General features: G+C 40.8%; 1 protein-coding gene across 4 annotated transcripts; it reads left to right on the forward strand.

The window, feature by feature from the left end:
• The first annotated feature begins 1732 nt into the window (after positions 1-1732).
• On the forward strand, positions 1733-25713 carry cry1a (cryptochrome circadian regulator 1a). Of its 4 annotated transcripts, none has more exons than XM_049566843.1 (14): positions 1733-2665; positions 18983-19091; positions 19169-19311; positions 19398-19582; positions 19819-19907; positions 20159-20299; positions 21421-21732; positions 21833-21984; positions 22125-22327; positions 22957-23079; positions 23170-23283; positions 23467-23538; positions 23667-23772; positions 25313-25713. In XM_049566843.1, the coding sequence occupies exons 1-13, from the start codon at positions 2508-2510 to the stop codon at positions 23765-23767; spliced, it is 1902 nt and encodes a 633-aa protein (XP_049422800.1). In that variant the 5' UTR covers positions 1733-2507; the 3' UTR covers positions 23768-23772; positions 25313-25713. The 4 variants fall into 4 exon arrangements, with proteins under 4 accessions (XP_049422800.1, XP_049422801.1, XP_049422802.1 ...); XM_049566844.1 differs by having other exon boundaries at positions 23170-23279; positions 23466-23538; XM_049566845.1 differs by having other exon boundaries at positions 23170-23276; positions 23466-23538.
• The last annotated feature ends 51 nt before the right edge of the window (positions 25714-25764 follow it).

Here is a 25764-nt window from a genome sequence, read left to right on the forward strand (position 1 = left end):
AAACTAGTGCAAACCGCACAAACCTGGTTTAACACCAAGCGCGTCAGCCACGGCTCCAGCTTTACTATGACACACATAAGACACACACGCACTCAGACGCGTGACCGCCGCCCGCTCATGCCTGACTTCATGTGCTCATCCGGGTTCTTTCATGGTAAACAAGCAGGCGGCCCTGGAGGCGGGAGATCCCCATGGTTACTGCAGACATGTTTATAGTTTCATCTTTTTACATCAGCTGCATGTCTTCTAAGTGTGTGTGCACATCTTATACAAGTGTTGTTATTATAAACGTGTTGTTATATTTGTAATAAACAAAACAAACAAACAAACAAACAACAGTAGTGCTCACCTCTGCTTTATTATTATTATCATTATTATTATTATTTTTGCCAGATCTTCGAGAATTAGCATATTAGCATGCTAATGTTGTTAGGTTTAGTAAACAACCTAGCAAACCCCCAAACAAACAAAAACAAGTGACATACTTAAATTGTCCAATAAGAAAAGAAGAAAAAACAAATAGGCCTAAAGAAAAGCATCAGACTGAAAATGACCAATAAGAAAATAAAGAAAAAACAAACAGAGACATTTATTTTATTTTATTTATTTCAGTTTTATTTTATCTTATTATTTTATTTTATTCTATTTATTTCATTTTTTTAAAAAAAATTTTATTTCACTTTATTTTATTCTATTTTTATTTTATGTTATTGCATTTTTTTCGTATTTTATTTCATTCTATTTTATATCATTTTTATTTTATCTTATTTATTTCATTTTTATTTTATTTTATTTATGTCATTTTTATTTCATTTGTTATTTTATTTTATTTCAGTTTATTTTATGTAATTCAATTTATATTTTATTTTGTGTTGTTTCGTTTTATTTTATTCTATTTATTTCATTTTTATTTTATTTCACTTTATTCTATTTTTATTTTATGTTATTTCAATTTTTTGTATTTTATTTCATTCTATCATTCTATTTTATTTTATGTTATATCATTTCATTTTATTTGTCATTTTTATTTCATTTTTATTTTATTTTATGTAATTTCATTTTTATTTTACTTTATTTTATTCTATTTTCTTTTTATGTTATTTTATCTTTGTATTTTATTTCATTCTATTTTATTTTGTTATTTCATTTTTTTTATTTTATTTCATTTCATTTTATGTAATTTTTATTTTATTTTATTTGTCATTTTAATTTCATTTTTTATTTTATTTTATTTCAGTTTATTTTATGTAATTCAATTTATATTTTATTTTGTTTCGTTTTATTTTATTCTATTTATTTCATTTTTATTATATTTCAGTTTATTTTATTCTATTTTTATTTTATATTATTTCAATTTTTTGTATTTTATTTCATTCTATCATTCTATTTTATTTTATGTTATATCATTTCATTTTATTTTATTTGTCATTTTTATTTCATTTTTATTTTTATTTTATTCTATTTTCTTTTTATGTTATTTTATCTTTGTATTTTATTTCATTCTATTTTATTTTGTTATTTCATTTTTTATTTTATGTCATTTCATTTTATGTAATTTTTATTTTATTTTATTTTATTTTATTTCGTTTAATGTTATGTTTTATTGACTGGCCTGAGCCAGTGTGGATGATGTCTGTTTAAGGCATGGGACAGAGCACGCTGCAGAAACGTGACCACGCTGAGACTCGGCCTCGACCAATCACAGCGCTCCCAGCCTGTGCGCGTCCTCGCGTGGGCGGCGTCACAGCCGTAGGTGCGGCTTGGAGATTGAGCAGCTATTCGTGGACGTCGGGGGACAATTGTCTCACATAGCGACCCCGAACATCCCACCGACAGCACAGAGGAGGACCCACCCGGGACAGAGACGTGTTTCTGACAGCTCCGTGTTTCTTCCAGCTGCGTGGGGACGACGCTTTTCACTGCATCGCTGAATTTCTCTTTACATAACCAGCTTCCCCCGGTAACGTTATCCACGGCGGGCAGGTCTGTGCCACGGTGTCCTCTGCTCGCGAGCAGCATCAAACCTCAGGCCAGTGTATCCGTGTGTTACCTATATATCCGTGGGTAGTGTGTGTGGAGCGTGGGCCTGCAGCAGTGTGTTAGTACATGTATCATTATACAAGCTTTTTTCATCATTCAGGAAAAACAAGTTATACAACACAAAACCAGGTTAGAGCGCGTCACAGCACCGGGTCCTAACGCCCGCCGGGTTACCTGTCACACCGCCGGGGAGCGCGCGCTGTCTCGCGCACCAATGGTTCAGCAGCAGACGGTTTTTAAATTCTTCGACATTATGGAAAAAGTCCTGTTAGAGCAAGGTTAACTCACAACTGGGACTGAACTGAATACCACGCGCACTTTTCCACACTAATTTCCCTCTGACCTGCTTCCCTTGTTTTTCCTTGGATATATTATTATTTTTGATAAAGCAGTGAGGTGTGATAAGAGAGGCGCGAGCAGCCAGAGGACCTGTCAAACGTCATCAAAAGGACTCATCCAGTTGAGTAATGGTCATTAATACGATCCACTGGTTCAGGAAGGGCTTACGGCTCCACGACAACCCGTCCCTCAAGGAATCTCTGCTGGGAGCGGATACTGTCCGCTGCGTCTACATCCTCGACCCCTGGTTCGCGGGCTCTTCCAACGTTGGGATCAACAGGTGGAGGTGAGCAACACAGCCGTGCACGTGCACACACAGTAGACATACAGTGCATTGTGTGTTGCAGAAGGTCAGGGGTGCTCTACCTGCTTTACCTATTTCTTTTTGTCAAGATTCTCTTATGCACTGAACATCTTTTCTGACACATGCTGGCACCTTATTAACATCCACAGTGTTAGTTTCCTCTCTCTGTCCTCATCCAAGTGAAGGAGTAGGGGGAGGTAGAGTGTACAGAGCGGTCCAGGGGGCAGAGTTCAGTCCACACAGACATCTCTCATTTCCACTTTCCATTCTATCCAAGCTTAACCTTAACCTTGGACCCCAGACGGCGCTATTCCTCCCACTCATAGTCTTAAGGATGTGCATCAGGGACTGCCACATCTGGCCCTTAACTGACCCAGCAAAGTGCAAAACATAAAATAAATCCCATCGAGAATAATTTATTTTAGTGTAAAGCTCCTCACTGTGGCCCATGCACATCTGGAAGCTCTGATTTCTTTTCATGACATTAAAATTCCTTGCACTTGTCAGTCGTTGCTCTCTTTGCCCCAAAATGCACGATGCATGTAATGTGCTGTGAGTTTTTTGTGTTTGTTCTTGGCAGTATAGTAGTGTGTACAAGGCAAATGATTGGTCGAGCTGGAGCAATTTATTGGTTAGTTGTCAATTATGAAATTACACACCAGCTGATTTGACGATTAATTCATCAGTTTAAGTATTATTTTTAAAGAAAAAAATGAAAATACTTGGATTCTAGCTTCTTAAATGTGAATGTTTTCTGTTTTCTTTGTTCATCTATGACAGTAAACTCTATATTTTTGGGTTGTTGACCCCACTGAAAGACATTTTTCACCATTTTCTGACCTGTTATGAACCAAACAAGTCGATAAATTGAGAAAATAATGGACGGATTAATCCATATTGAAAGAAATCGCTAGTTGCAGGCCTATTGCTTGATATTTGATTGATTATTTGAGTCCGTTTTCAAGCAAAAATGCCAAATGTTTGCTTCATTTAACTTCCCAGATGTGAAGATTTGCGGCTTTTTTTGCCTTTTATGATAGCAAATAGAATATATTTGGGTTAATCACCACTGATGTCTACTTGGGTGTGACTTTATTTTTGTACAATTTTGGGTAAAGCAGTTAATCCAGAAAGTAGGGCTGCACTGTATGCAAATTATATATTTGTATATATTTTTTTGATCAATAATCATTAATAATTTGGATTTAACAGCCAAGTGGGTTAAAGCGATCGTTAAAACAAATGGAAAAGTGTGTTAAGGCCTTACATTTACATCACTTTACTGTAACGCAGCCTTTAAAACAAGGGAAGAAAACATTTCTGCCACATCACGATACAACGATACCCAATATCTAAGACGATATATCGTCTCGTATCACGATAACAATATGATATCTTCACATTGCTCAACCCTACAAGCAAGTTCATTTATAATAATGTGTTTACCCTCGTCAAAAAAATGCAGCTCCTCTGATTTGTAAACTGCACTTGGCCATATTGCGATAATATTTAGATTAATTGTGCCGCCCTGCCATAAAGTAATTAACAGATTAACTGATAATAAACTGTTGTTTCAGGCTCTAATCCCCTTAACGCCTCAACGACAGCTTAGTTTCACTCTTTACTGCAGTATATTATAACTGTTATATATTATGTGTGATGCTCATTGGTGTGCGTGTACATGTCTCTTAAACACTGTTCATTTGCACCTGCCTCGTCTGTTACAGAACACTGCGATAGTTTAAAGTGTCTGCAGTAACTCGGAAGAGATAAGCAGCCTTCATATCAAAGTTTATAGCAGGTGTATCTTTGAGATGTTGACTGCCACTGTATGTCTTGTTCGTCGTGTCTCATTACATCACGAGATGCAGCGGTGAATAAAACTGTAACCTCTCCCCAGCAATCATCATCAAACCAAACATCAATTAGACCTTTGTCAGATACATGATTTAATGAGGCTCAACACATAATGGGTGTTGACATCTCACATGATTTATAATACTGCTTTTACTTCCTCTTAAAAGGTGAGTAAGAGCGCAAATTTGTAAACAGTATTTTAATGTTGATGCTCGCCTCCCTGCTCAATCCAGGATAATTTGCAGCGTCGTAAGTAGCAAGTGTTGAGTGGTTTATCGCCACAGCAGCAGCTTCCAGACTCCTTCACACCGAGGATCCCCAGCTCATTGATCTGTGGTCTGCACTGTTACAGATTGTGGCAGTGTAAATGACATTTAGAGGCTGGGCAGAGAGGAAGCTAAGTGACAAATGTGTCTGAAAATGTAGTCCTGAGACAAAAATGGGGAAATGTGTCAGAGTTAATTAGTCGTACACATTTGCCAGAACTGAGATTAATGCGTTAACAAGCTTTGTTTAAAGTCTTGGAAGATGTTCAGTTGTTTTAGTCTGGACTAGAAGACCCAAAAGAGAGTTTAGAGGTTGAAATGTCTCTGTCTTTTTGCCCTTTGCCGAGCTGCTCTCAAATGACACTCTGAATCTGACCTGTATTCCCCATGTGTCACTGGTGACCACCCGGCGATGCATCATTTAATACCAACATTTTATGTAACTGACATTTCCTGAACTCCAGACAGTCAGCCAAGTGTGCTTGCATGAGTGCAGGCTGTGTAAATGTGTCGACACAAATGCATATGTGAAGCTCTGCAGGCTCATGTGACGCAGATAAGAGTGAGGGGCCGTTATGGCAGGCAGCCTGGGTCGACCTCATTTGTTGCATGGAAAGTTTTCCCGCTTAAAACAAACAGTCAGCGTCCTTTTTTTTACCTAGGCGTTTAGTCATGACGGTATCTTGGCACATGCAGCTGCTGAATGAGCGGGCTCCTGAGGTTTACAGTACAGTAGGTGTCTCGCTGGATGTTTGTGTTTCCCCTTCCTGCTGTGTACTCTGCTTCAGTCCCATGCCGTCACTGGGAGAGTAGGGCAGCAGCATTACCAAAGGCGTGCCTGTTATGAAGCATCCATGTTATGCTCTACGGTTATGCAACGGCAGTCTGGGGTGACGCAGAGCTCACATGCAGATCACTCCCCTGATTCACTCCCTGTATTTCATTCTTTATGCTCATATCAGATGCGAACATGGAGTAAAACTTATTCATATCAAAAACAGTATGAGAGAGACAAAAAATATAAAAGTCAAAGAGATGTTTCTGTTATTTGGACAGTATTATCACCTGCTGTATAATGTGATACAATTTAACAGCGCCACAAGTGGTTCCCAACTGGTCCAGCCACAAGGTCCAGATTTCTCCGTAGTCATTAGTTCAAGATCCACATTCAGCATCATACTTGAGTTTAGCCACGTTGTTGAGCTAGTTTGCTGTCTCTGTCAATTAGCTGTCTGTTAGTCACTCACTCCACAGCACAAAATGACACTCTGTGCCTGAAGTTCACTGTACTTCACCTGTGACCCACTTTTGGACAGTAAACTACCTTAAACAAAAACTGAACATTATAATAAAAGGTAGGATTTATTGCAAAACTGTTGTATAAGGATGTCAGTTTCAGTTAATTTTGCCTTCAGTAGCCAGACACCCATTAATTGGTAACTAAACGGTTCGTTTTTAAGAAAGTTTGAAATACAAGAGGTCTTTCCTTTTGATCCAGTGATCCCTTAGGCCCGTTTCCACTGAAGAAGTTCCTGGTACTATCTGGGGGGCAGGAACTACTACAGGAACGTCCTCTCGCTTGGCCCTCTCAACCGCCGTGTCTCCACTGAGAGCAGAGTACGAGGAAGGTTCCTGTAAAGTTACGGGCTCTGGATGTTACGTAATCGTTGCGCGACCATTTTGACCGGGGCAACGTAGGGACGCCGTTAGCCGATAGCGGTGTCTGTAATAACTCACTAAATGGCCCATGAAAAAAAATTTTCTCCAGCGGATGTCTTAGTTACAACTTGATTGAGCTAACTGGAGTAGTTTCATGTCGTATCCGACAACAGGAGGCTTTTAACAGATGACGTCCTGATGTTAGCTTTGCTGCTGCTGTTAGCTGATATTTTCAGCTAATCATCGTGACTTCCCATAACTGAATAAATACCACACATAGCAACACAAAACTGCTTTGCTAGCTCAATCATGTTGTAACTAAGATATCCGCTGGAAAAAATATTTTTTTCACGGGCCATTTAGTGAGGGTTTTTTTTAGATGGCGACGAAGTTATATGAACGAGCTAACCCTCGTCTGCTGAGTTTTAAAAATGCCGGCTATTTTGTTGCTTTCTGTTGTTGTCACATCCCTCCTTGAGTATATCCAATCAGCACCAAGTAATCCCCAAGCCCCAGCTAGGAGTCTTTTGGGGCCGTTCTGAGTACCTACTCCGAGGCAGGGACTTGTTTAGCCCCTGTAAAAGTTCCGGAACTCTGTCCTTCGGGGATGGTTCCTGTGGTGGAGACACGCACCAACAGCCCTGGCCCCGTAAAATTACCCCGAAGTTCCTGCGGTAGAAACGGGCCTATTGACTCTCGTAGCTTTAGCGCCTTTAGCGCCTTTTATTTTAATGTTTTGTGTTGTAAATGCCCTTTATTTTATTTTCTGTCTGCTTTGCTAACAGATAGCCGGCTAGTTGTGTTAGCATGTGAAAAACACGGTGCCCGCTGCCCACTCTCCAGTCTCCACTGCTTATAAAGTGTCATGGTCGTGCGCACACAAACATTCACAAAGCAGTCCAGAACATGTCCTATTTGTACCAGAATAACCAACAACCTCCCCCTACCCTCAAAATGCTCTCAATAACAAGTTTATAGTCTAAATTCAGACTTGTTCCAGTGTGTCCAAACTGCATGCTGGGTAACATGCAAACTAGACAAAGAAATTAGGAACTGGCTCGTTCACTCTAAAGAGCCGGTTCACTCGTTCACTTCAAAGAGCCGGTTCAAAGACTCGTTCACGAACGTCACATCACTACAAGATAGCCATAGCTGCTCTGTACTGTGCACTACCCAGGTCAAGTGGGAGCTAGCTAGCAGCACCGCTCATTTGGTGATATTTGATGGTAATGCTATCCCAATGGTGGGACAGTGTTGCTGTGGAAACATGGTGGTCACCCTTCAGTCTCCCCTAAAGTAGTCCTGGTGGGTAATCGGCTTCATTCTAGCTTCAAGACCTCTTTTAACAATGTTAGCACCACTAGCTAACACTCCTAACAGAACTAACAATGGTAAAGGGAGTTTTAGCTTAGCGGTGCTGCTAGCTAGCTTCCACCAGACCAGGTTGTAGTAGGGCAGTACATTAAAATGAACCTATAGCCCGACACGCATAACCAGTCAAAAATACTCTTGGCGGTTAACCAATTAAAGATTAGCACTTGTCATCCCTAGTATCAAAGCAAAAGTCATGTTGTTGCCATCAGCTGTACTCAGATTCAGTTTTGTGCTGAAAGCTAACATTAGCATGATACCATGATTACAGTCCCAATTTTGTCCCATTACAGTTTAGTCATGCTAATTTTAGCATGTCTAGCTGCTACATTAGCATTTAAGGATATATTGCGATACTGTACGAAAGATGATTTTTCTTTTTTTTTAAATCTAATTTTAGGAAAACACATAATATAAAGACCACAACAACACATGCACAGAAAGTTTACCTTTTCATGCAATCAGATCAGTGGGAGCTACATTAGTATTTAGCATATTCCCTGTAGCATTCAACATCATTGCACAACTTTCCATGCGATCTAAGCAAAGGAATTAACATTTGCCTATGTCAGTAAATAAATAAATAAATAACAAATATAAATAAAAGTGCTTGCAGGATTCTTAAGGTAAACAAATTAAGAAAGAAGTCTTAAACTCAATTATATAGTGAGAAATGGGCTGCCAAGTTTATTGATATTTGGGAAATATTTTTGGAATTTGTATAAAAAAATGGTGACATTGAAGATGCCTTGAAAATGCAAACGCTTAAATAAAGAATGCGAACTAATGTGAGGATAGTGTGTTTAAATTATGTATTTTTGTTTTACTGCATTATTATTATTATTATTATTATTATGTTGTTGTTTGTTTAAAAATAATTAATGTAATTATAATTATTTATTTTATGTTTGTTTTAGTATATTTATTTATTTTATTATGTTTATTTATTTTATATTTATTTAAGAAAAATAATTTACAGTTAATTTTATTATAATTATTTATCCTATATTGAATTAATTTATTAGATTTATTTTCTAATTTATTATTAAATATTCATATAGTGTTTTTGAGAGTCGATACAGTATCGCACAAGACAATAATGATTTGCCACAGTTGTTGATATGAAAAGACAGGCAAGAATTATAAGTACTCAGATCAATGATATTACTGTAGTCCTGAGGCATTTATGTCTGGTCATAAAAAAGAAAGCTCATTTTCACAAAACTACATGCTAATGAAACAGGAGGATTGTGCTGCAGCCTATGAAACACTTGCCATAGCCTGCATCTTCTGTAATTAGCACTTGTTCCTGCAGCTATCATTTGAATAACTTGTGAGGAAGCGAGCCACCCCATCCTTGAGATCTCGGGGGAGGTTATCGTCAGTGAATGAGCCGGGTCAATGCCAGATGACATGACAGATAGCAATAACCTTCCCTTCCCGCGAAATCTCCATGCACGGCATAAGTAGGTCAGTGTGTTAGTAGTGAACGGTCCACGCTTTTCGTCTTTCTGACCTACTTTTGCTCCCCCGCATCTGCGAGAAACCCCAACTATCTGTGGTGAGCAGCGCAACTGTGAGCAGTAATCCCAACAAAGCTGCTTCCATCTGATATCAACGCTTCATGCTTGAAACTGTTGTGACGTTGCTCCATAACAAAGTGTTTATAACAAGTGGTAAGAAGGTGGAGGCTCATGGAAAACATTTTGGTGCATCACAGTACAGCTGTGTCTTCATCTAAACACCCCAGATGATAGATTAAGGTCGCTGCTTTTCTATTGGATGTCAGATGGTCTGTTTTTGGAGGTCAGGTGAGCAGAGCAATTGACCGCAGACTGGATTTCTGGACTGGTAGGATAAATCTGGGCTGAGATATTAGAGAGCTTTTCAGTCGTCATCAGATAAGACTGTTCTTGTAACTGCCTCCAGATGTGAACGTACAGAGTGTGATTGTTTGAGGGTGGAACTGGGTGTTCTGGAAAACAAAACATCGCTCAGTGAATCCACTTCCCATAGGTTCAAAATAGGAAATTACTTTGAATTTTTTTTTCTCTGCAGCTCTACTGTGCAGCTCACATGCAACAGAATCAACACTGTTGTATCAGGACAGTTTGGGGTATGCCCAGATGTTTTTATAGCAACAAAAGCAGCTTTTTTTTAAATAATAATTTGGGCCATGTCTACCCTTTTTTGAAGCAACAAAACAGTGTCTTTTCCAATAACAGTTTGAGACATGTCCAGCCTTTTTTGTAGCAACAAAAGCAGGTATTTTTTAGCAATAGTTTTGGATGTGTCCGACCTTTTTTATAGCAGTGATAGCTGGGTATTTTTCCACAATACTTTGGGATATGTCCAGCAATTTTGTTGCAACAAAAGTGGGTCTTTTTTAATAACAGTTTTGGACATGTCCAGCTTTTTTGAAGCGAAAAAAAAAAGCAGGTATTTTTTAGTGACAGTTTGAGACGTGTCTGCCCTTTTTTATAGTGACATAACAGGATATTTTTCAGCAATAGTTTCAGACATGTCCAAACATTTCTATTGCAGCAATAGCGGGTGTTTTCGTGATAGTTAGAGACACGTCCAGCCATTTTTGTCATGGAAAAAAAAGCAGGTATTTTTTAGCGACAGTTTGAGACATGTCCACCTTTTTCTTAGCAACAAAATCAGGTATTTTTAACAGTAGTTTTGGACACATCTAGCCATTTTTGAAACAACAAAATAGTGTTGCACGGTATACCAGTACTAAAATAGTACCGTGGTACTAGAGTATTCCAAACGGTACTATACTGCATTTGGAAAATACCGGTACTTTGAAATTGATTCAATTCATTAATTTAGTTAATTTATTTTACTCATTTATGCACACAAACGCCTTTCTTGTTCCTATTGGAGCACAGATTGCACAAGTGGTGTGGATGACAACACCTGTCTCAACATCTGCAGCTGGCGCACATGAAAAAATACAAGAGAAAGTCTGCCTCGCAATGGGAGACAACACGAGACAACACAAACTTGGTGGAACATTTGAGTTACCAAACCATGACGTCTGTACCGAGGAACTTACAGAACCATGATTTTTTGGTACCGTTACACCCCTACTATTTATTGTTCTAAAGGTTTGTAGCCAAAAGGACTTTTCCTTAGGAAAATACCGAAAAGTATCGAAATTCATATTGGTATCGGTACCGAAACAAAGATTTTGGTATTGTGACAACACTACAACAAAACTGTCTTTTCCAATAACAGTTTGAGACATGTCCAGCCATTTTGTAGCTCAAAAAGCAGGTATTTCTAGCAATAGTTTTGGACCTGTCTTACCTTTTTTATAGCCACAAAAGTTGGGTATTTTTTAGTAGTAGTTAGGGACACGTGAAGCCATTTTTATACCGTCAAAAGCTGGTCTTTTTCAATATTAGACTGGGAAAGTTTGGGATGTCAAACTGTTTGATTGGGACATGTCCAACAATTTCTTTAGCTACAAAAGCAGGTCTTCTTCAATAACAGTGTGGGACAAGTCCATTTTTGTAGCAGCAAAACTGGGTATTTATAAGCAGAAACATGTTTTCCCAACCCTAACCAAGTGGTTTTTGTGCCTAAACTTTACCACATGTTAACCAAATTATGATTGCAGTAGTTTGGGACATGTCCAGCCTTTTTTTTGTAGCAACAGAACTGGGTATTTTTAAGCAGAAACATGAAACCGAATGGTTTTTGTGCCTAAAGCTAACCACACGTTAACCACAGTGTTGTCACAACATCAGATTGAAACATTAAGAGATGTAGTTTCAACACATCCACCACATGTGAAACTTACAAATGTAACATAACTGTGGTTTGCAAAGTCTCACAGTGCCAACATTTATTCTGGTGATTGTGTTGCTATGTTGCGTCTCCTGTTCTTATAAGCTTATCCTTTGGCACAAAGCATCACAGTAAGGCCTCGTTAGATAACGGTAGCTTGCTGTGTGCTGTTTGTGTTTTTCAATTCAGGGCATCTAAATTGCTTGAAAACCTCAAATCCAGATCGGTGTACACAGCACGCTTTCCACCCACATCCAGCATGTTCTGCACGTCGCCGGCCTTTTATAATTTTCTCCACATGATTTGCTTTTAAATGTTGCTCTACTCTCTCATTTATGGCGCAGAAAATTTACAATAAAACAATAATTTGAGTATTGACATTGCGGTAATAAATAGGAGAGGCAGAGCTGGGTGTTCACAGCAGCACCCACCTTGCTTTCTTATCAGAAGACATGATTAGACCTGGATGATACAGGAAGCCTCCACCTACGTACTTTGGTCGCTATAGCAACAGCACGGGAAGCACCACATTACTGCTGCTCTGTCTGCACTCATGTGTGGACCCATGGTTGTGTGTGTGTGATGTTTACAGTTGGTGTTTTTTATTTTGGGGAAGATAAAAACAGAAGCACAGGACTAATAAAACAAAAGAATAACGATGAAACTGTTAATACTGTGTTCTAGAAGTATTATTCATATTTGCTTTAATTGGGTCAGTATGTTTGGTTTGTTTATTTTCACAGACGTCACATACAGTGATGATTAAACTCATATTGTTGACTCATCCTCTGTCTTCATGACTCAGTCTTCAGGATGAGTTGAAGGATTTTCTCTTTGGAATTATTGATGCATCGCAGTCGGTTGGGTCAGAAGGAACACTGACAAAAACAAAAGTTCAGCATACTGCTTGAAAGAGCGAGAAATTATGCATGCGTTTTCCTCGCAGACGCACAGTAACCTTGTTACACTTGTTTGTTCGTGCAGAGTGGAGGTTAAATTGGGCTTTTTCAGGAGGAATTACACTGTCAGGATTACAAAGAGGAGCCCTCGGGGGAAAATCGTTTAATTTCACTTTGTAGTGGCAAGGCAAGGCAAGGCAAGTTTATTTGTAGAGCACAATTCGTACACAAAGTAATTCAAAGTGCTTTACAGAACAAGAAAATGCATTAAAATCACAATACAAAATAAAAACATAAATAATCATTATAAAATGAACTTTAAAAGAGAAGAGTGCAGATAAGATAAGATCCTTTCAGTCATATGCACAGTGAAATAGAGCTGTTTTGAGCCTAGATTTGAACATTGTCAGAGTAGAGGCCTGTCTCACATCTTCAGAAAGACTGTTCCAGATTTTAGCTGCATAAAACTGGAATCCTGATTCCCCATGTTTAGTCCTGACTCTGGGCACCAGCAGGAGGCCGGTCCCTAAGGTCCTCAGATTCCGAGATGGTTCATATGGCACTAACATGTCAGAGATGTACTTTGGTGCTAGGCCGTGGAGAGACTTGTACACAAGCAGAGCTACTTTAAAGTCTATTCTCTGAGCCACAGGAAGCCAGTGTAGAGACCTGAGCACAGGACTAATGTGCTCGTACTTCCTGGTTTTGGTCAGGACCCGAGCAGCAGCATTCTGCATGTACTGCAACTGTCTTACGGCCCGTTTGGAGAGGCCAGTGAGCAGGCCGTTACAGTAGTCTAACCTACTAGAGACAAATGCATGGATAAGTCTCTCCAAGTCAGGCGACACTATACCTTTGATTTTGGCAATGTTTTTTAGATGGTAAAAAGCTGCTGATGTTATTGATTTGATGTGGCTGTTAAAGTTCAAGTCTGAGTCCATTATTACCCCGAGATTTCTAACCTCATTTGTAGGTTTTAGAGAGAGAGACTGGAGGTGACTGCTGACACTTTCTCTTTGTTTCAGTGGACCAAATCGATGACTTCAGTCTTGTCTGAATTTAGCTGGAGAAAGTTGTTTTGCATCCACACACTGACCTGTTGGATGCAGTGACAGAGTGAATCCACTGGTCCATATTCACCTGCTGTCAGTGAGACATAGATCTGAGTGTCGTCTGCATAATTGTGGTAGGACACATTATTACTTTGTATTAACTGGCCTAAAGGCAGCATGTAGAGATTGAACAGAAGGGGTCCCAGGATTGACCCTTGGGGCACCCCACAGGTCAAGGCCATGTGGTCTGAGACACAGTTACCAATTTCAACAAAGTACTTCCTGTCTTCTAGATAGGACTTCAACCAATTTAGGGCAGTGCCAGAGATGCCCACCCAGTCCTCTAGTTTCTGTGAAAGGATCTCATGATCGACAGTGTCAAAAGCAGCACTCAGATCTAGCAGGACTAAAACTGAGACTTTGCCTGCGTCAGTGTTCAGGTGGATGTCATTTGTCACCTTAATAAGAGCGGTCTCAGTGCTGTGATGGGGTCTAAAACCTGACTGGAAAACATCAAAGGAGTTGTTCATTAGGAGAAAGTCAGTAAGCTGTTGGTAAACAACTTTCTCAAGGACTTTGCCTAAAAACGGCAGATTTGAAATGGGCCGGTAGTTGTTCAGTACTGTGGCATCAAGACTGCTCTTCTTTAGGAGGCTTTATGACCGCAGTTTTCAAGGCCTTTGGGAATGTTCCAGATTGTAGTGACATGTTAACTATGTGAGCGAGTGGTGGTAACAAACTGCTCAGCACAGACTTTAGAAATCTAGTGGGTAACACATCGAGGCAGCATATAGACGAACTCAGACTGGTGATGATCTCTTGGACAGTTTTGTCAGTTACAGGTGCAAAATGAGTCAGCTCTAAGTGTGTAGGTGGCTGCAGGGTTGTTATTGGTGTTGTGGAATTGATGGCATTTTTAATGGTCTGAACCTTGTCGCAAAAGAATACTGCAAACTCATTACACTTAGATGTGGAGATCAGTTCCAACGGCAGTTGAGCTGGAGGGTTTGTTAATCTGTTCACTGTTGCAAATAAGACACGTGAGTTGTTACTGCAGTTTCCAATAATTTCCGACTAGTACCTCTCCCTTGTTCTACATAACATCCGGTTGAACACATACAACTTTTCTTTATAAATTTCATAATAAACATGAAGCTTCGACTTGCGCCATTTCCGCTCGGCCCTCCGGCACTCTCTTTTCTGTGCCCTGACCGAGTCGTCATTCCTCCATTCCTAGCATTCCTAGTGCTGCATTCAGGCCCTAAACTCTGCAGAGATAATACGAGGGGTGAATGTTGAAGGCAGTAATTTATTTGGGAGTAACAGTCACATGAAGGAAGGAAACTCATGTGTGTATTAAAGGAAAACTTCACCCACAAAATCAACATTTTTAGCGCCGATGTCACAATGACGTCACTTTATTAGCTGGAGGCAAAACCTGCCTCTCCACCGCAGGGCTGTAGGCTACATAGGAGTCTTAAAATGTGGTCTTGTTGTGTTATTGGGAGCCAGAATAGAAGGAGTCATGGCTCAAAACCAGTCGCCACTGCCCGTCAACAAAAACAAAGATGGTTAAATGTGATAAGACCAAAGGACTGGACGGAGGCCATCATCAAAAATGCTCACACTTCATATCAGGTTAGGGAAAAAGTATTTCCTGTTGTAGGGATGAATAAGGTTATGTGTATTAAGGGTTATCATGTCCACCTTATCAGAAACTGGGGAGGGATTAAGAGGAATATTGGATTTCCTTGGAATGCTAACTTTTTAGTGCTTTAGCTAATGTTAGCTTCCATAGCAAAACAAACAAGTGTGGTCCTCCTTTGTAAGATTGGCTTCCTGTGACATCATCCATCCACTGAGTGAGAGCATACGGGTCGGCCAGTCTGGTCCTGTTGGTTATTGTTTACTTATTCAAATAACACTCGCAGTTCCGAAGAGTGAGTGACCTGACATGGTGCGTTTCTAAATTCAGTCTGATGCTCTACACTAAAATGAGAGCCCTGTTGGTCGAAGAAACAGAGCGTTATATTTCTACGTAAATTAAAAAACGGTTAAAGAGGCAACAGATAGGAATCGTTTGGGTTTTTTTTAGTTTGGCGCCACCTAGCGTCAGCGGTGTTGCTCGCACTGTCACAATGACCAAATTGACCGTGGGGATCAGAGATAATCAATAAAATGTAGGCTGTAAAGCCACCAGTATACCTCTATGTATGTATATGTAGAATGATAAGGTGTGTGGACACTCTACTAAATAAATGAGGAAAGAGACCGAGCACCAAGGAGTTATACCAATAAACAGTCCCCATTTTAGAATAAACAGTACTGTTTGGGAACAGTGCGGCTGGTTGGAGCTCAAATTGAATGGGAAACAAAGTTCAGTGTTCACAGCTGGGCGTAACTTAGCTGGGCGATGTCCGTTGATAGCTGCCTCCGTGAGAAGAGAACAGAAGGAAGGGAGGGGGGTATCACTGTCCGAGGGCTGCCGTAGAATGGCAGTGAGGATGTCAGCCGACCAACACTCGCTACCCGGTCCCTGGTTGCGGCGATTTGCGATGCTGGCCAGCTAGGAGTTAACTAGCAGCCAGTACAGCACAGTACAGTCCTCTCTGGTCTAGCTAACATTTAGCCGTGTCACTTACTGATCCATTAGAAAGAAAGCTAGCTGGACACCGGTTTTGAAGCCTCTTTGGTCACGGAGCTCCCTCCATCTCTTGAACGCCTGACTGAGGTTTACTCTTGTTTTTCCTCTTCTTTTATCGCTCTCCTTTTTGCTCTTCTTTGCCTCCTCACACAGAGGAGCTTGTTTTCTTTCGCTCGGCCGTTTTTCACTTGTTTCCAAACTTTGTCTGTCTGCCATTGTGCTCGTGACTCAACTATCTCATGCCCAGCTCCTCACAAGGACCAGCTCCAGTCCCTGATTGGCTGACCGACCAGTTTCGCAATTCATGACACGTTTCCTGCCGTAAAGCAGATTTTTTCCGCAAAATTTCGACACCGGTGGCAGAAGCTTATTGCAAAGTTTGCAAAGCCACTAAGTAACCTATGTAAACGCTGATAGTCTGATTTTCCTGTGGTCACTACCCTGTGCAACCTACACTATTTTCATAATGACATATTTAGGAAAAAATTCTGTCTGTTGCTTCTTTAAGCTCAGTGTGCCTAGACTGCGCTCTGCAACTCCGTCAGTGCAGTGCTCTGGATAACTGAACGGTACATTCAGACAGCGCTTCTAATTTGTGAACCGTCCAGTTTTTATTTTGCATTTCGAATGAGTATTTCTGAAGACACCACTCGCATCATCTTCCTCCATTGTTTAAAACAAGCCAATAGAACTTATTACCTAGCGCCAGCTAATGTCTGTGGAGAATCGTTTTGCCTCCAGCAAAGCCCCGCCCTGTCTACGGTGAACGAAGAATCCAAAAACAGGCGCTGCGTTTAACACCAGCAAAACTATATTTACACACTGGTTACAAACCATCACACAACTCATGCGGGAAATTCAGTTCTCATGTATTCAGCTGTAGCTAGGCTCAGTAGTACTTCCAAAACCAAAACAGTGGACTGCACCACATGTTTGCCCAGACACAGTACTGGTATGCAACATAGTCTAGTTTTAGCAGAAATGCTTGTGTTTAGGAAGTACTGAACCTACAACTGGATAAATGAGACTTGAGGTTATACTGCACGAGTTGTGTCAGGTTGTAAACTGATGTTTTGATGTAGTTTTGCTGTTACAAAATGCACCCTATGATCTCAGTTAGTCAAGAATATTCTCATTTTTTGGACTCTTTGTTCACCATTGAGGCTGGTGAGAAAAACAGTTTTTTAAAAAAAATAATTAATTTACGGTGACATGGGGTGAGTAATTGAAAACAGAGTGTTACAGAGTGGCCCCTGATGTGTCAGCTGTTGCCTTTATTTATTTGTTTCTTTATTAGTTGTTCCAGAATGTCTAATTCCCACTTGTTATCTAACACAATGGTGATGCATTCAGCAGAAATGTGCTCCTTCGCCAGCTGTTTGTCCTCCTGCCTCCTCCGCCTTACAGACAATAACCCAGTCAGATGTTTCTGCTGACTCACACACCTGCTGCACTCGCGTTGTTAAACCTTCGGCTTTTGTTACTGGACACATTTTCATCCCCTCTTTGTTGTCACAGTTTTGGTGATTGACATTTTCAGGGCACACACTTGTTTCGGTGCATATTTCTGTACAAGTAAATATACACAGGTAAATACCTTTATTCATGGATTGACAGAGAGATTGTAACACTGATAATAATTAAGTAAAAAAGACTTGATTATTAAAAGAAGTTGTAATTATAATAATAATTAAATTAAATAAATAAAAAAAAATAGAGATAGCAGTGATAAAAAAATTCTAAGTGAATATTTGTTGATAAGGAAATTATAAAAATTTGTTTACAACCAAAAAATAACAATATTTATATTTACATATAAGTAAATATACACTGGTAAATAAATACCTTTATACATGAAGAGATAGGGAGATAGCAACACTGATAATAAAAATAAAATTTAAGAAAATAACTTAAGATATAATAATAATAATAGCATTTAAAATTTAATTAATAAAATTTAAATGAATAAATAAATAAAGATAAAATCAAATAAACTAGAGATGGCAGTGATACAAAAATTCTAAGAAAAAAATAGGTTTATAAATGATATACTCTAATATTTTAAATGTAATTTTTTTTTGTTCTAAATTTATGTCCTGGACTTTTGCAGCACTGTTAATATGTTTACTGTATGCACCAAACACCAAGGCTAATAACTTGTACGTGAAAACCTACTTGGCAGTAATTCTGATTCTGATCAGTCTCCACATCACATAGACTTCACTACAAGCTGCATCCTTATTCTTATGACTTTGCTTCCCAGTTTGGCCGGTGCAAGAGGAAGAATCTGAATAATCAAATCTGCCAATTCACATTTTACGTCTATGCAGAGGATCGCCATTGTTCTGTAACAGGAACGAGCACTTTTCTGCATCCTCTTCTATCGTCTCCATCAGAAAAAAAATGTTTAATTATGTCACAATTTTAAAAGACTTCTCGACTGTCAGCAGCTTGTTTTGAACACAGGAATATTCAGTTTTAGAAAACGGATTCTTGGAGTAGGTCGCCTGAATAGATGCTTTAACTTGATGTGTAACATTTACATATCAAAGAGCGAGTTGAATTGCTGCTTCAGTAAACTGCATTTAGCGTGATGTCTTGTCAAACCACCTGAAATAATCACACCTCCTTCATATGCAGATACAATTTTCTTTCCCAGGTGTTTATGACATTGTAATGTTTTTGAATATTCAGCTGTACATTGTTCAAGTCAGTGTTTAACCCCTGTCTTTATTCCTGTCGTCCTCCAGGTTCTTACTGCAGAGTCTTGAGGATTTGGACTCCAGCCTGCGCAAGCTCAACTCCCGACTGTTTGTGATTCGAGGCCAACCCACTGATGTCTTTCCCAGACTTTTCAAGGTGATGTCTAACATTTTAAGCATGTTGTTCAAACCCTGATTATTCTATCCCGTACCTAACGTTTGTTAATTCTCCAGGAATGGAAGATTTCTCGTTTGTCGTACGAGTACGACTCTGAGCCCTTTGGGAAAGAACGTGATGCAGCTATTAAGAAACTGGCCTGTGAGGCCGGAGTGGAGGTGACAGTTCGCATCTCCCACACACTCTATGACCTTGACAAGTGAGTTGATATCACCACTCGCCACATCAAATCAAACTTGATCTATTCAGTCTTTAACTCCTTCTGTACTCATGTCACTCCTGCAGGATCATAGAGTTGAACGGGGGTCAGTCCCCGCTCACCTACAAGCGGTTCCAGACCCTCATCAGTCGCATGGACGCAGTCGAGGTGCCTGCGGAGTCCATCACGGGTGACATCATGGGGAAATGTAGGACGCCGCTGTCCGAAGACCATGATGACAAGTTTGGGGTCCCATCCTTGGAGGAGCTGGGTGAGTGATGCTACCACTAGCAGCACTGGAGCAGTTTAGGGTCACATAAAAACATGATACTGCAAACTGAAATTCAACATTAGAAGCTGACTTTTTTTTTGGGGGGGGGGGATTTATTTAAACAGAGCCAATGCCAGTAGAAGCATGGCGGTGCAACATAGTGTCTGCTGAGTCCATGTGAATCCGTCTGTATTATAGGCTGATGTTTAAAGTGTTTTGGTGTGTGATCTCTTCAGGTTTTGATACTGAAGGTCTGTCATCAGCTGTGTGGCCGGGGGGAGAGACCGAAGCGCTCACACGACTGGAGAGGCATTTGGAGAGGAAGGTCGGTTAAATCTTTTCTTCTTTTTAGAAAATCCTAAAACAAGGACTCTAGCCACTGTCAGAAAAATCAGCAATTTATTAAAGTACCACTAAGAAACAGTGTAATTCTGTCATCATGTTTTAGGTAAATGTCCATCTTCGATTGCTTCTCTCAGTGTTTCAGCCTTAACAGAAGTCTTGTCAGATGTTGTGACGTAACACCAAGCTGTCATGCTGTTTCATATCTGACCATGTGACCGTGTTGTCCCTCAGGCGTGGGTGGCCAACTTCGAGCGTCCCAGAATGAACGCCAACTCGCTGCTCGCCAGCCCGACGGGCCTCAGCCCATACCTGCGCTTCGGCTGCCTCTCCTGTCGCCTCTTCTACTTCAAACTCACCGACCTCTATAGGAAGGTAAGTCGATGATAAACACCTCTGGACATGTGAGTGAACAAATTTGGTATCTAACAGACCATTGGTTATTTAGGAGAGCAGGGTTGGGCGTGTGCAAATGTGGGAGGCATGTCAAATAATCTTTTAAGCACTGGGGAAGGACTTATGTTTTATATTTTGCCTTAGGGGTGGGACACACAACTTTACATGGTTGTATTTTATATTTATTTGAGGTACCTTCTGAACCCCCAGACTTGCTGCCTGGTTTCAGAGGCATGTTTTCACCTTAAAAACTGGCAAAATAACACCATGTATCACAGCCAGAAACTGTAAAAAACGGAAATTCTCCTTGGATTTTCAAACACCTGATGGTCTTTGAACACATCATGTGCGACAAATGCTTCCATCGTGAAACATCCAGGCTTAAAATAGTCACATTTCATCAAAATCTCTTTATTCTACACACCTCATTTAGAGACTGTGGACAGAGCGGATTGAAATATGGCTTTCTACATGCTGAACACATGTATTGATAAAGTATTGGCTCTTTACCGGTAGAGGTTTCACTGCACTTACTCACACTTACTCTCTGCTGTTGTCTGACTTCCGTTGTGTTTGTGTGTGTCTGAGTGTGTGTGCGCTGTGAGGAGGAGGTCAGCCCCGACATGCAGAGAGCAGGAGAGAGGCTGCAGAATGATGATACATGAAACCAAAACTTAAAAAAAGTGACGATAAGAGTCGATAATGTCTGAGCTTAGGCTTGTTCTGCAGCATGTGTGAGGGTGATTCACGGCTCCTGTTGTTTACAGCACCACCTAGTGGTTCTTTCTTTATTACATAATGAGGTGAATGATCCACAGCAGTCTCGCTGTGGTGCGCTGGCTCCCTCTAGAGGTGTTATGTTGCACATTCAGGCACTAATGTGATGTTTACAGTCAAGAAATATGGTGTTTTATTGAGGAAAATGTTCCATGGCTATTTTTTGTAGACTTCTGTATCTTTCATTTGGTGTTAATCATCCATGTTTTTAGTTCCTTTTCTGATTTTGAATACATGAATCAAAATGATTTTGTTGTGGACGTCATCCATTTAATTTTCCGCAATTTCCCGAGGCACTAACACGTCTCCTGCTGCCTCTCCAGGTGAAGAAGAACAGCTCCCCTCCCCTCTCGCTCTACGGTCAGCTGCTGTGGCGCGAGTTCTTCTACACAGCAGCCACCAACAACCCCTGCTTCGACAAGATGGAGAGCAACCCCATCTGCGTTCAGATCCCGTGGGACCGCAACCCTGAGGCGCTGGCCAAGTGGGCGGAGGGCCGCACCGGCTTCCCGTGGATCGACGCCATCATGACGCAGCTGAGGCAGGAGGGCTGGATCCATCACCTGGCTCGACACGCCGTGGCCTGTTTCCTGACCAGAGGGGACTTGTGGATCGGCTGGGAGGAGGGCATGAAGGTAGACAGAGGCTTTTCATCTACATTTACATCTCTACATGTCTTCTTCCTTGTTATTCTGTGTTTTTAATTTATTCTTATCACCTCTTTGTGGCCTTCAGGTGTTTGAGGAGCTGCTGCTGGATGCAGACTGGAGTGTGAACGCAGGCAGCTGGATGTGGCTCTCCTGCAGCTCTTTCTTCCAGCAGTTCTTCCACTGCTACTGCCCCGTGGGGTTCGGCCGACGCACAGACCCCAACGGAGATTACATACGGTACGCTGCTGAGAGACTATAAATTATGGCTCCACTGTCAGGAGATATTGATGGAAACTGATGGCAGTAGTTAAACCTGGAGTCATTAAATCTTTACACCACCCTACATGCTCAGTAAACCTCTTCATCTCTTCACTCAGGCGCTACCTGCCAATCCTGAGAGGGTTTCCAGCCAAATATATTTATGATCCCTGGAACGCTCCAGAGAGTGTGCAGAAGGCAGCTAAATGCATTATTGGAGTGCATTACCCCAAACCCATGGTGCACCACGCAGAGGCCAGTCGCCTTAACATCGAGCGAATGAAACAGATCTACCAGCAGCTCTCCTGTTACAGAGGCCTTGGTAAGGACACAACACTAAGCACAGTTCACCAAACACTTTCGGTGTGGTGCCTCTGGAACCAAAAGTAACCCTTCAGACATGGTACCTAGTTTTAAGAAGTTGAGGTAAACACGATGCCGGTTTAACGAGCTTCAACTGCTCAGGCAGGTTTTTCCATCCAGAATATGAATATCTAGTCATCATTTGTTTTTAATTTAGACTTGGAAATGACTGTTACACCTTACCCATGGGCAGCGCTACGGGGCGAACAACACTCCAGCACTTACTCAAGTCAACCACAGAAAGCACCTTGAGATTAAGAAAGACACACAAACAAGACAGAACTAAATTCCAGGCTGAGAATCAGCAAGATGAGCTTGTCCTCCCTTTTCTGCTGCTGGCACAGGAGCGTTAAAGCACCTCCTTCCCAGGTCAGGCGCACCTCGTTGAGCAATGCGGCACGCCTGTGCAGAGCTGCTGTTAGCTCTCCAGTAAAGGAAAAACCTAACCTGCCAAATGTCTGCTGTTTACTTTCTTCAGAACCAAAACAGAAAACAACCCATAAGTACTGTGAAATTTTAGATCTATCTTGTAAGTAATAAAAAGTGACTGTACTTGTATAAGGTGTTGACTGTCATCTGTGTCCTCAGGCCTTCTGGCAACAGTTCCGTCCACCTCTAACGGTAACGGAAATGGTAACGGCAACGGTGAGACGTCCTCAGACGGGATGGGATTCCCTGTTGAGGCTTCACACAGCGCTGCAGCTCCATCTGGTAGGTGTCACCATACCTTCTGGGTCCTTTATAACTTCCTCCCTAGTCTCTGGAGGTGAAGATTAAAATCTATTTGTATTGTTTTCACAGGCTATCAGATGCCAGTTCACTCCCAGGGAGACTGGCAGAGTGGTGTCATGATGTACCTGCAGAGTGATCCACAAACCAGCACGCAGCAGCAGCAGCAGCAGCAGCAGCAGCAGGGTGGGGACCCTCACTTACTACATGTTCACTTATCTACTTCAGTTGTCAGGATACGTGTCCACTTGCCCCAGTGCCTTATGCTCAGTTTCCCCTTCATACTATCTATCATTTGTGTTCTTGTACTTGTCACCCTCATGTTGTCGGGCAATACTCAATAACTTATCCTTGAATCTTAAATCCCAGGTTACGCCGGAACCAGTACCAGTATGATGTGTTACACCCAAGGCGCACAGCAGATCCCTGCTATTCAGAAAGGTGAGAGCTGATATGCCAAGACTCTATAGTTTACTAAAGCTGATCAGTTAGTTTATTTGATTGATAAATCTTGTTTGTACCTTTATCCTGAGTTACGCTTTCTAAGCTGTGCTGTTTGTTTTCATCAGGACCTGAACACCACTGTGTCGCTCAGACCAGTGGGAAAAGACACAGCGAGGACTCTGGGAATGGCAAAGGCTCAAAAATCCAGAGACAGAGTACCCACTAAAACAGGTTAGTTGGAGACACTAATCACACTTTACATATCCCTGCTGAAAATTTCAGGAGAGTATAGATAAAACAACACACTGCTACATGTAGCTACATGCTAACATCAGGGAAACCAGTAATCTTTGTCGCTTATGTTGTAAATTTCTCTCCGAGTTTGGATCACATTCCTGCTGAAACACGTCTGGTTGTGTTAAGAAGCTTTTATTAGTGATTTTTAATGGGAGAAAGTGCCCCCATAAACAGTCATACCCAGGCTGCAAGTACACTGCTACATGTAGCAGCATGCTAACTAGAGTTGTACCGATGCCGATACCAGTATCGGAAATGCCTCCGATACTGCCTAAAATGTGGTATCGGGTATCGGCGAGTACAGCCTATGACCAATCCGATACCACATAATGCGTCATGTCATTACGCATACGCATGCTACAGGCAAATGAAACGGAAACGGAGCGGAGTTTAAAAAGCATTCTACTGTAGTCTTTAAAATGTCTTTTTTACCAGATTGTGTGGCTTCACTTTAACCTGTGTCTTGATCTGTATCAACACTGGATAATAATAATGATAAAAAAAAGTTTTATGGCATTCATTCTGCTATTATGTTTTTATTTCTTAATATTTTACATAGAGTTTTAGGAGTTGAGACTTACAACAATCCATTTCCCATCCTTTTTTTTTTTAAAGCGCTGGTATTGGATCGGTACTCGGTATCGGCTGATACCTAAGGTTCAGGAATTGGTATCGGGAAGGAAAAAGTGGTGTCAGTACATCTCTAATGCTAACGTCGGGGAAACATGTAGTATTGGCTGTTGATGTTTTGGCTTGGCCCATAGACTTGTTATGACATCACAAATATTTAAATTGCTCTTCCCGACCCGAGGAAAGCTTTGCAAATATTGAAGTTCCACGGATCGAAAATTTATAATAGTAAGAGTTATAATTAACCTTGTTAGCAGTTCGAGGTGTCAACAGTCTTACAAATGTCTTTTTTTTCAATGGTGGTCTACGGGGAAAATGCTTTATGGGCCACGGATATTTTTTTCGCTGCAATCCCACAAGTTACCATTGGAAGCAAGGCGTTCCTAGGGGCTTGAAATACGCAAATATGCGGACGACCCGTAAGCGTAGACTTGGCTTCTTCTGAGGGCTCTTGAAGAGACAGGTGCTCAAATGGAGCGTCTCATACAGACTGTGGATTCTAACATTTGGGATGGGATCCTCAGGATTTGGTCTCTTGGGATTTGTTGACAGTTCCAATAATATGGAATATTATCTATTCTTGAAGTCACACATGCATCCTTAAGTACTTCAAATTATATTTTTAATGGATGAATTAATGTGTTGGTGGCAGTAGCTCAGTCAAACAGGAACTTGGGGTTTGAAATCAGAGGGTTGACGACTCAAGGCAAGACACCGAACCTTCAACTGCTTGGTCCATGCCAGCCTCCTCATTCTGATATCTCTCCATTTAATTCATGTGGAAGTCCTGTTTGTACATGTGTGTGTATTTTGGTTAATGTGTGTCCTTCCTGTCTCCTCACAGGAGTGTCTGCAGACGGACCGTGTACACAGCCAACACAAAATGGACGTTAAAGCTTACATTTTTGTAACAGCACCACACTGTTTGCATGGACACACCTTCAAGCGGAGCATCATTAAACACATAAAGTAATGGGACTGTATATGATCATGTGGACTGCATCACCTGGCCAGTGCTGACATCACTGGAGCGGCTGTTACACTGTGCTCATCTTTGGGTTAATATAACCAGGACAAAAAAAAGTCTTTGTGTATATAATGAATTTGCTAATTTCAGCTCACATACAACTTGTACATATTTGAATATTGTATGTGTGTTTTCTCTCTTTGCGTAGCCATAGACCCATTGATATATTTTTGATATGAGAAATCATTGTGAATGGATCTTTTTTTTTTTTTTTTTTTGTGGAAGATTTTCAATAAAAATGGAAACATTTGTAGACCGTCCATTAAAAA

This window comes from Epinephelus fuscoguttatus, linkage group LG22 (assembly GCF_011397635.1).
Source record: "Epinephelus fuscoguttatus linkage group LG22, E.fuscoguttatus.final_Chr_v1".
NCBI classification, from domain to species: domain Eukaryota; kingdom Metazoa; phylum Chordata; class Actinopteri; order Perciformes; family Serranidae; genus Epinephelus; species Epinephelus fuscoguttatus.

What these genes read in the sequence shown, in the direction of transcription:
- cry1a (XM_049566843.1), top strand. Translation starts at nt 2,508, where the DNA reads ATGGTCATTAATACGATCCACTGGTTCAGGAAGGGCTTACGGCTCCAC. An exon ending in CCCATCCTTGGAGGAGCTGG is followed by an intron (nt 19,583 to 19,818) that starts GTGAGTGATGCT and finishes TGATCTCTTCAG; the next exon opens with GTTTTGATACTGAAGGTCTG. An exon ending in CAGCGCTGCAGCTCCATCTG is followed by an intron (nt 23,080 to 23,169) that starts GTAGGTGTCACC and finishes TTGTTTTCACAG; the next exon opens with GCTATCAGATGCCAGTTCAC.